Source organism: Archocentrus centrarchus, chromosome 19, assembly GCF_007364275.1.
Source record: "Archocentrus centrarchus isolate MPI-CPG fArcCen1 chromosome 19, fArcCen1, whole genome shotgun sequence".
NCBI lineage: Eukaryota > Metazoa > Chordata > Actinopteri > Cichliformes > Cichlidae > Archocentrus > Archocentrus centrarchus.
This window is the reverse complement of record NC_044364.1, coordinates 18,888,583-18,900,327: the sequence shown is the minus strand read 5'-3', so window position 1 is coordinate 18,900,327 and position 11,745 is coordinate 18,888,583. Positions and strand designations below refer to the sequence as shown.

General features: G+C 43.8%; 1 protein-coding gene across 1 annotated transcript in view; it reads right to left on the bottom strand.

The window, feature by feature from the left end:
* Window positions 1-1,555: 1,555 nt before the first annotated feature.
* LOC115798190 (SRC kinase signaling inhibitor 1-like) overlaps window positions 1,556-11,745 on the bottom strand; it is an 82,698-nt gene continuing 72,508 nt past the window's right edge. Inside the window, 7 exon segments of the mRNA XM_030754942.1 lie at window positions 1,556-1,708; window positions 4,333-4,425; window positions 4,522-4,671; window positions 6,986-7,128; window positions 7,217-7,562; window positions 7,865-8,162; window positions 11,062-11,209. Coding sequence (XP_030610802.1) covers window positions 1,556-1,708; window positions 4,333-4,425; window positions 4,522-4,671; window positions 6,986-7,128; window positions 7,217-7,562; window positions 7,865-8,162; window positions 11,062-11,209 — 1,331 coding nt within the window.

Here is an 11,745-nt window from a genome sequence, read left to right as displayed (position 1 = left end):
ACTTCACTTCTGGGTCTAAGTGAAGCTAGAAACCTGTATTCATTTAATGGCCAGCAGAGGGCGACTCATCTGACTCTTCTTGTATGAAAGTCTACGTGAAAGCTCTCCTGTGATCTCAGTAGACACTATTATCAGTTTGGGTGTCTAATTTTTAATCAAATCAAGTTTTAACTTGAATTTTTAGATGTAAAAATAATTGTTAGAAATAACTCGGAAAACTGGACGTGATGTTTTTCTGAAACTGTCCTTCTGTTAAATGTCAAACACATGCACTGAATTTACATTATTTCAATGCTGTGAGTTCAGCAGGTACTCATCACTAGCAGGACAACAGCCCAACCACTTCCTGTCACATATCTGTAAATGTCTACTTGCCCCACACAGCCCTTCATCAGAGCCCTGCCGCGGTGCCATCTGATTATCCGATTCTGCACCCCCCAAGTCAAGTCCTCACATTGTGTGGAATTTGCTGAGGTTTCTTTTCTGACCTGCTCACTCCATCAATAGTGGAACAACCACACCTGCTTTCAGCAGAGGAATCCTGCAGCACCTAATCAAAGTCATGGGTCGCTTCTACAGCCGCTACAACCTTCAAAACGTGCACCACACTCAATGACTGCTTCCTGGGGGGGTGGGGCCTTCTTTGGGGATCTGCTGGGTGTGGGAGCTGCCCCCAATCCTCAGTAAGGTCTTCCCCAAACTGCAGCCTCCTGGCTCACTCTGCTTCTCATTCATCTTCTTTATCAGTAAACATTTTCTATTCACATTTGAGGATGCAGTGCTGGCTTCCATTCTTTGCTGCTATTCGTCTTTATTGTTATATCACTGCTCCTCTCTCTTTTTGCTATTTTAATTCTACTCACTGCAGACACACCATCTGCAGCTGACCTTGTGCTTTGCTCTTGACGTCTTGCGAAATGAATCAAGCTGTAAAAAAAGGCAAATAAGCTAGCTGGCCTCACGGCTGGAATACGAACCTTTCAGGTTGTTCAGCGGCTGCTGCAGCCCTGCTTGCTAACCTTGAGGTCTAAATGATGGGTAATACAAAAAGAGCAGCATGTGGTAATTACTGAATGAGCAGACTGAGAGATGAGGAGGATTCAGAGAGAGAAAACATGGCTGGATCAGGGTGAAATATCATCTCTGTGACTCTGAGAAATGAAGTCATTCCGTGGCATTACTGAAGCTTATTTCCAACACTGGAGGCAGAGGATGTATCGGAATAGATCTATCATAATAAAGCTAGTTTAGTCAGTCACAAGCACCAAGACCTTCCTCGGGAAATCAAAACATCGACATACTCGTACGACAAAAACTTGATCTCTAAGCAAGCTAGGTTAAATCCATTAACTCAAAACACACATTAAGAACTGGTAAAAAACCAAGGTTTCTGTAGATAGCTCCCCCACTGGTTTCTGTTTGATCTCATGTTGTCTGCTGGTCAGGCCTACACAGTTTTTCTCCTCTCGCAGAAGTCACCAGGCAGGAGGGACTTCCTCTGAGGTGACAGCAGAGAGGAGAGGCAGAGGCAGACGAAGCATCAGAGGTGGAGGTTTTAGAAGTGGAATACCTGCTGCTGGCCATGGACTTTGGGGATATCCTCTTTTTGCTTGCGGGTTTTGGGCCTCTCCAGGCTGCCTTGTTGGAGGTGTTTGAGTCGGGCGGCGACGGTGGGACCCTTCGTCGGACCGGGAGAGTTACTGCTATTCTGTGGGAGCCGAGAGAGAGAGAGAGAGCACCGTCAAACAAAAGGGTCAAACAAAAACTGCCTATCATATTTAATCACTGTAATTCATGTGTGTCATGTCAGTCCCCACCACAAAGAATTAAAGGAACAAGAGAGTCTAACCAGGTACTAGCAAGGTGTACTTAATAAAGTGGCTGGTAAGTGTATGCCCACTTGATCTTTGTGGTTTTTTTAAGATTGCTTTTGTATCCCATCACTTTTGTAAACATAAACTGAGCATACTGTTAGCTGATGTCAGTGCCACATGAGATGATGGCTCAGCTGATACACATCCACCCTATTTAAGCTCCTTCAGCCCGACTTTTTAATCTTTTCATTAACGTCACATCTGCTGTCACTGATGTCTGCTCTGTTCTGCACATCCTGCCTCCAGCTTTCCATGTGCGCGCACTGAAGGGTGGTGAAGTCTTTGTACCGCCACACAGAACTTACTGCAGAATAAAATCTTTGGAATAAAATGATCCTGATTGAGCTTAAATTAAAGCAAAAAAACAACAACAACAAAAAAAATACTGGTTCCTAACTGGATTTACATCTATTACAGTGCTGTGAGAAATGTTGCATAATGGCTGTCTGTGGATTTTCTTTTTTTTAAGGGAAAAAAGCACAGGTACAGACATCCAGGCAAACAGACCAAGAAAACAATGCTGCAAAAAATAGAAAGGTCTGCAAATTATTCAGCTCCAAGTAATAATTTTATCCCGATAACATTTATGTAAATGTGTCCAGACAAATTACCTGAAGAAGATCCAATGGACTGAGATGGTTGAAGGATTAAATTATTACCCGGAGCCAGCAGTGCGCAGACCTTTCTCGTTTATGAAACTTATCTCACAATAAGTGTTTTGTCAAGTTGTACAGAAGCGTGTTCCAGCTTCTCCTTGTGTGTTTCAAACTTTAACCTAAATCGAATGAAAATGTTCCAGCACAGGGAAGCGCAGATTTAATGACCAATATTAGGAGGAGACTATTTCTTTTTTTGCTGACATTAATCACTGTTGGCAAGAACTTTAAAGATGCCACGCTGCTCTGAACGCCTTCAGCGAACAAAGGCGGGATGTGGATTTAAGGCACCTGCATGTGAGAAAATAGATTGTTTCAGAGAAACGTTTCCGTCTGCGGCTCTGAACCTGAAATCCCCTCCCTCGCCCTCCCCTGCCTCCACGTCTCACCGCCCTTTATTTTGACAGCTACCTGCTTTGTGGCGTCGTGCGATAATTCCAACAAAAACAAGACCTCTTTTCTCAGCTCAACGTGCCACCAGAGCTGTCAAGAAGAGCGCTCGCGAAACTAAATACATCGTCTGCTTCGATCCGTGCTGACTCACTGCGCATCACGCCGTCAGTTACACAGAGCTGCAGCACTGGCTAACCGAGACTTAATGCAGGCTTTATGAACAAACATCACAATATGCAAGACTGGAAGTCAGCAGAGGAGAGGAAGCATTAACAGGGTTAGAAAGAGAAGAAGAGTTCAGCCACCTTATTTTCATACTCCACTGTCTGCCTACATTTTTAATAGAGATGTGTTATTGGAAAGCGCATAAGCTCTTATTTTTGTGGACATTCTCCCAGAATATCCTGTTTTGATTTTTTATATTTTTCAATGTCTTTTGATCCCACACAGGACTAACTGTTGGCACGATGCAGAAAAATAAGCTAACGAGCATGCTTTATATAATATACACTTTAATTAGCTTAGACAAATTCAAACAAAGAACTTGGTTCACACTAAGTGCTGCTAACGTCACAACTTTGATACTTTTTAAGACTTTTTTTTTTACATTCTTCTGTTAAAAGAGGTCATCCTCTTCCCCAGTTATGAAATCTTGGCTCTCAGTCATTCATACATGCAGCAGACAACAGCAGATTAAGGTCACCTGTGACTGCTGACTAACTGACAGTGGACGGTTCACAGTACTGCGTGCAGCAGGTAAGATGTGGCAGAAGTCATGTGGCCGGTCAGTCGTCTGCCCTTCCTCACAGAAATTCCTGAATCTAAATTCCATTTAGACTATTTTGATGGTGTCTCTGGATTAATGACCTTACCTGAAGAATTGTTGTTCAAAACCACTTTAAAAAATAGAAGAAAGTCTGACTCCTCAGAAGCAAAATATAAAGACAGAAGTCTTTCACACAGTTCTCTCCCTCACACTCCTGTAGACCCAGTTATTGTTTTTAAATTAAACTGATATAATTAAACAGAAATGCATCACCGGGTTTTCCTGTCATGGTCCTCAAACAAACAGCTAACAGTTTCCTTGGAGTGTTTTTCTTCTCTAACAGAAGCCTCTCAGTGTGAGCCTGAACAGGTGAGCGCGTATGAAAGGATCTGAATGTAGAAACACTCGAATCAAGGACAGAACACCACCGAGTAAAACTGCTGTCTACGATTTAGTCAGCTCCATTTTTTTACAGCTGTGTTTCCTCTCCTGCACTTTTTCACTTCGCCCCTGAAAAAAGGTGTTGACTCTTTGTATTAGTCGTTATAAAAGTAGAGGGAGTAAATCAAAGGCGGATCAGTAGAAGTAGAAGCAGTCCACAGGTGTGGCGGAGACAGACGGCAGGTGGAGGTTTTTAATTTACCTTTCTGCCCGAGCTGCAGGGAGGGGCGGGGGTGGCCTTTGCTGGGCTGCTGTACACTTTATTACAATGGTTTACAGGCATTTTCTGAAATATCTTTGTTGTTGCATGAAAAACATGTTATCACACAGAGACAACATAAAAAAAACAGAAATCAGATGAATTACTAATCAATCGTCCAAACTAGCGTACCTCCAGCTCGGCGACGATCTTCTCCTCGTCGTCTTCGTCTTGAATGGCCGAGGCCGCGATCACGGGAGGGGTCGAGGCAGGTCGGGGGGCATCAGAGGGGGTCCGCCTCAGCTTCACAAGAGTTTTAGGCAGGTCACCATCTTCTTCCAACTAAAAAAGGACAAAAGAAAGACAATAAAACCTCTCAGGACTGCACTGCCACAGCAAAGGCCTTTAGTGCTATTTGTTCTTCAAGACCACGGGTGTCAAACATAAGGTCTGGGGGCCAGAACCCGACCCACGGGAAGTCTTCGGAAAATGTGGACTAAAGGCTTCCCCAATGGCCAGTCATGCTACACCAAATTCATTAAGTAATAGATAAACATGTAAGTGACAGAAAGGTTCCCGTGTTTCTACGATCTCCTACACCTGCAGTAATCTCAAATTCATGACCAGTGTATTCACCCTGTTGTGACCAGTTTCAGATAACTATTTATCACTGTTTGTATCACTGCAGCCACCTGTGACAAGAGGCTACGCTTATGAAAGCATGATGATCTAAATCTAAGGTGTGATATTAGCTAGCAGCAGCTTCCTCTGCTTTGTGGATGTGGTTTGGTATAAAGAAAAATGTCACATATACTTCCATCAGATTCAAGAACAGGCAAATATATCTACAGCATCCATCTGAAACAAACAAAAACTGACACCAGAACAATCCAGATGGATCAACAACACTACAGGCCAGAGGGCAGATGCATAAACTTGATTTATGGGGTGAACTAAAGAAAAAGGTAGAGTGCTGCTGAAAAGCTGCAGAAAAGTCTGTGCAGAAGATGTGTGGCAAAAAGGTTGTCTACATACTAGGATGGTCACACCCGTAAAGCCTGGTTAAAGCAAGCTAACCTGGTGAAACCTGCATTATTTAAATTTTGCTCAGGTAACAAGTTAACTGGAAAACTCTTTATTCATGATTCAAACATGTCGGGTTAACCGGTGGTTCTAAATTGGCTGTAGGTGTGAATGCGAGCACACATGGTTGTGTGTCTGTGTTAGCCCTGTGATGGACTGGTAAGCACAGCGGCAGCTGGGCTACGCTTCAGCCGCCATGTGACCCTGATTGGATAAGCGATTAAGATGGATTCGAACATGATCAAGTGATCGATTCTGTGGCTGAAAGATGGGATTTTCCCATTTTTTCTTATCCATTCCTTATAAAAAGAACAAACAAACAAAAGAAACAAGTAACTAAAACATAGAGGTATGACTCGTACGTGGTTTTGGAGAATTATTGCACCAAAAGCATTTATTTTTAGTTTCAAATGTGATTGAGTCCTACATACAACCGTCGTCGCCTTTTTCAAGAATAATGTGCTGATCTTTGCACTAAAATATGAACCCATCTTTTCTTTAGCAGCTGCTTATCTTAATGTGAAACTCTGGTGTATGAAAATAATGACTGCAAGGAAAAAAGCTCAGGACTTGGCAGGAACCTCGTCATTGGCCTGACCTACTTGTTTACTGGTGTAAGACCATCAGTTAATGTAAGTACCATGAAGTAAAAATGCTGCCCAGTCGGACTGAGTCACAGCAGGACTAAAAATCCCAAAGCGTAATATAATGAACTATTCAAAGGATTTTAACAGAACAACAGTGATTTAGCACATTTCACAGAACTCAAACTGAACTTTTGCATGAACGAACCGCCTGAAAACCTGAACCTGTTCACAGATCCCCGTGGAGGGCTCGAAGTGTCTCTTTAAATAAGTGAATTCAAGTCTGTTCAGTGTGTAGATTAAAGTGAACCCTCCACACAGAGAGATCAGGAGAGAGATCAGGGATACTTTAGAGCTTCGTACCTAAGAGCCAAACCTGAAGCCGTCCCCAGCAACAGGAAAAACACTCTGCTACACAGAGTAGCTGGTTTTGTTACTGTAAGATCACTTTGAAGCCTTATACATTTGAGCATTCTGGCTATCCCCATCTTTGCACACTCATAAGTCAGCAACCTGTCAAACAAACGACTTGAATCTAGTGACTGAAAAAAGTTCACCATCTGACTTAAAAATATTGAGCATGGTAACCGTTATGAAATTTTTAAAAATATACATTTTCCCTTATTTTCTTCCCGGTCCTGGTATACAATACTACAGCCAGAAGGTGGCGGTAATGCACCTAGAAGCTGTTTGATGACCACCATAAAATAAGAACAGAAGAGTGTCCTAATGAAACGTATGAGATTAAATGTGTGTGCAAAAAGAAGAATCATTCAAAGCTAAAGAAGATTACAGCCATCACAAAGTTTGTGTGGAACTCCATCCATTCATCCATCCATCCATCCATATTCCACTTACCCTGTACCATGTAAAGCTAGCTCATGAAAAGTCAGGATCTTTCCAGTATTTTTACTTAAAAATCTAAAAACAAATATATTGAGGGTTTCCTTGGCCGCCTCTGAATAAAAGCAGCCATGAAGGATTTTCACCTTCAGGCTCTTGGAGGTGATGATGACTTCTCCAGTACGGTTGGTTGTGAGGCCGTGAGCGGATGGGAAGCTTCGGCGAGGAGGCGGCGGAGGAGGAGACTTGGAGGGCTTCTCTGTTCGATACTTGGCCACATTGAGGTCCACTTTAAAACCAAACAAATTTTTAGTACCAAAAACACTTTCAGTATAAACTGAGTGCAGAATCTTTCATTTGAAATAGAACCGACCCACCTGAGCCTCGATGGGAACCTGCCCCCTCCATGCTGTTCAGCTTCTGGGCAGCGAGCTGTACTTTGCCAGGCTGCTGGTCCCCGCTGGATGTGCTGTTTGTACTGGTGGTGGAGGTGGTGGCTGTGGTCCCAGTGGTCCCAGCTGCAGAAGCTGTGGTGGACGTAATAGGGATGGTGATCTGGGGCTTTGGGGGCACCACCGGCTTGTTTATGTGCCTGGCAGCGAAGTCAAGGTCTGGGATGGCCTTCATCAGCTCTGCCTGAGTCTCTTCCAGCAAGCGATTGATGTCCTGGGCGCTGAACTGGGTCAAGCTGGCACGCTTCTCCTCCCAGTCCCGCTCGGCCGCCTGACATAAATACAGACATAGATGAATGATATGCCCTGACATGCAGCTACTGAGAGGCAGAGCTGGAAACACACAACTGAGGCAGAGAGGAGCAGTTTGTTTTCTAATGCTGCACGGACAAATGGAATTATCAACAAACCGCTGGCGTGTGAACACAGTCTCATGGAGGGATTTAAGTACCTTCAGTTGCAATTTCAAATGTAAATGGATATTTGCCATCTGGCCGATCCCGACAGCGTACACATTAAGATTGTTCACACCAGTAAGATGAAGAAAAACAGCCATAACGAGCAGCTCATTACCAGTCGCACTTCGGCTGACACAGACTTATCAGGAGGACGCCGGCTTGGCAGCTCATCAAGAACTCGATTTCTAAAGGTCATCGAAAGCTGGATGTCCTGCTCGGGGCCCGAGGCGTCTGCGTCGCTGGCAGACACGGGCATCCAGTTGGCCAGGCCAGCGCCGGTGCTGAGATCAGCGAGGCTGAGAGGAGGGCTGTTCAGGATGTCGAGGTCAGAGCTACGGCTCAGGTCCTCGGCCCTTTTCTGTGGTTGGTTGGAGAGGTCCTCGGGGCCCTTCCACACCCCCTCAGTAACTTGTCTGAAGGGACAACGGGACAACTGTAAGGTCCTAGACTATGTCAGCAGCTAAAACGGTGAAGTTTATTATCAGGGATTAATCAGTTTATGGTTACTCAAACATGACAGTAACATATTCCAAAAAATGCTGTTGTTACCCAACCGGCAGTCTTAAATTCACATTTTTTGTTTTCAGTGTCAAAAAACGGCATAATAGTCCAGCAGTTTACCTTAATACACAAATCATAAATCATCCAAATTTATGCAAATACATCAAAAACTCGGATCAAGAATTTTAGCTTCAGAGTCCCTAAAAAGGCAAAAATGGTGCTTGATTTAAGTTTGGCTGACATAACCTTGAAGTTCATTTACTTATGCAGTGAAACGCCTCCAGCACTGCTGCTATGATCACATCCCTCCCTGGAAATCCCGCTCTGAGCTCCTGTAGGTGAACGGAAACCCTTCAACTTGGATTTTGTTTCAGGGAAGAGGACGAAGCCAGGTGATGTGTTGACCACAAATTTATGGCACAAGAAACTGTAATTGTTGAAGGAAAAGATGTTCATGCTCCTGGTTGTGCCACCTTTGGGTTTGGATTCAAACCAGGTGCAGCAAACTTATTAAACTCCACCCATCTGGTAACTGTTTTTGACCATAAAAGATCAAGAACAAAACAGGTACAAAACTGTGTTTGAAATTGCAGCCATTTTAACTTTGGCCTTTTATTACACATTATCAGGATGTTGTGTCCCCTTACCCTGTGAATACATTGGTCACTCAGTCCAAATGGGGGCTTTTATTTTGAAAATAAACTGGATTCTCTATGACACTCCTGCGTGTATGTCCCTGGCCTTCCTTCTGCTCTGAGAGCGCCACCTCTCAGATGCTTCTGAAACGCGCAGCAGCACCTCAGGTGGAGGTGTAGTCACTGTTCTGAGTGGGCGCCATCAGCTCCTGTGGCCATGTCGGAGTGTGAGCGCGACACAGCTGCGCCCGGTACGTTCCCGGGGTCGTTTGTTCCGGGTGATTTATTTGTCTGTTTGTTTGTGACTATAAATGTAACAATGTTTGCTGCCTTCTTCAAGAAGAGATTTTTCAGTCTGAATCAGACTGTTTTTACCTAGTTAGATACAGGATAAGATAATGAAAACAAACCTCACTGCAGATCACCACTGAGGGTAAGTGATACATTACTCATCACGTGGAAGATTGAATTACTGCATATGAGAAACTGGAAACATCCAATATCATCCTGAAGGAAGGCGACACAGCGGAAAATACTTTGCAACATATTTCATTTGTACTGATCTTACACTGAAGTTCAAACTATCCTTCCTCTCACCAGATTCATGATCCCCTTTACAGGATTCAGAGTACTTAATTTGAAAGATTTTAACTTTGATTTCTGTTGTTGAATTTAAAAAAAGGTTTTTGTAGAAAAAACCTGATGTCAAAAAGAAAAAGCAAAGGGACTGTATCAGTAGGAGTACATAACAGCACTAACAGCATGCTTTGATGAAATGATTACAGTATCTCGCGCTGTCTGATGAACGCATTGACCAGAACATTTCTTCATTAACCGCATCAGAAATACCAACAGTGAGAAGAAGAGACCGCTGCTTCCTCTGATGTTCTCGGCATTCACGCGAGACTTACAGGGATTACTCTGCAGTTATCCATCACTTCAATTTAAAATCCATTGAATTTTACTTCCTCAAATGTTAATCTTTAAAGATATAATTGGGAAGCTGGTAAAAGCTGTTTGCAGGGAGGCGAGTCACAGGAATACTGATTCAACATTCAACATGAATCCTTTTTCAGTCCTGGGTCTTTATTTAGGTAATACACAAAATGAAATGAGAGAACTGCAGAAGATTTATTCAATGAAATGTGACTCGAGATTAGCTCTTAGCGTCATAGGCTGCTGCACAGGCCTTCCCAAACTTGTGTCTGCTACAGTAGGCCCCCTTCAGTGGATGGAAAGAATATCCTGTGCTTGCAAACTAGATAAAACAGTAACTGACATAGTGGCTCATGATCCATCACAATTACCAGGTTACTGCCTGTAAAACAAGAAATGTGGGAGAAGTCCATCCATCCATCCATCCATCCATCCATCCATCTGGGGGGGGCTGGAGCCTATCCCAGCTGTCATAGAGGCAGAGTACACCCTGTATAGAGGCCATGCTGTCGCAGGGCTAACACAGAGAGACAGACCATTCGCACTCACATTAACACCTATGGCCAATTTAGAATTGCTAATTAACCTAACCCCACTAACTGCATGTCTTTGGACTGTGGGAGGAAGCCGGAGTACCCGGAGAACCCACGCAAACACAGGGTGAAGCCCCATTTGTGCAAGTTTGATTGAATTCTGAGCAACAGTGAAGGAGGACCTGTTATTCTTGTGAATTATGGACAGACGCCAGATCAGAGTACTTGACATCACAAGTGGCTAACTTGTTTGGGTCATAGACTGTATATAAAAGATGGGTCACTTGGTATGCAAAGTTTCCCCTGTTGATGCCTCAAGGTGACGATTTTGGCTGTCAGCTGGATTTGGCTGAGAAACGAGGACACTGCCTGCTCTTAAAGTAGCAATTTATCAATCACAAGCTGGCCACATCCTAAAGCACATCCTGCTTTATCTTTCTTTAGGATATTTGCAGGAACAGGCCCATAAGGATCTAAAACCTTGCCCTATTAAAGTTTTGCTGGTGTCCTATTATATTCTCAGCTGCACTTACACAGTGTGCTCAGAAATATCAGCACACTTTTCCAAGTTTCCCAGCTCCAAGGCAATGCATCAGGTGAGAGAACCATATTATTTAAAGACTGAGTGTGTGGTTTGATCTAAATCTCACCAAAAAAATGCTAAAAACAAGGAGCAAATGTGTTATGTGAGCTTTTGATTTGAGTACCTGCGCAGCGTGCTGAGAGCATCAGTCATGGTGTTGCAGCGTTTCAGCAGGGCATCCAGACGGTGAGGCTCCTCTTTCAGGAACTTCACAGCCTCCACCTCCACTCTCAGCACCACCCGCATCTTACTCTGCAGGCTCGGGAACTGGTCTGCATGGGAAAGGAAGGGAAAAGGGGATCAGTGAAAGTAAAAAGTGGTGTGTCAGAGAGATATGTTGAAATGTTGTTGTAAGAAAAAATGAAAGCGGAAAGCAAGGACGATAAGGAGGACAGCGAGAGGGGGTGGATTACAGGGAACAGGACACAAAGGGAAGACAGGATGCTGCTTCTGTCACCCAGGATTTTCCTGTCATATCCACATGGCTCCTATGAGGAGGGCTCAGCGGGAGTCACCTAAATGAGAAATAAGGACATGCTGGGCGTGCGCTAACGTCTGAAATGTTGGAGACAAGGATCCTTGAAGGATTTTACCTGCCATTCAAATCAGCATAAATCGGGTGCCACAGGGGTCTATCCTGGGCCTTGGCTTTTTGTTTTGTACCTTTTTGTCTTTTCGTCTTCGTACTTATGTGTGTGTGTGTGTGTGTGTGTGTGTGTGTGTGTGTGTGTGTGTGTGTGTGTGTGTGTGTAGTAACAAAGGTAACAGACCTGAAATGCTGAAAAGACAAAGAACATGTAGTTCTCCA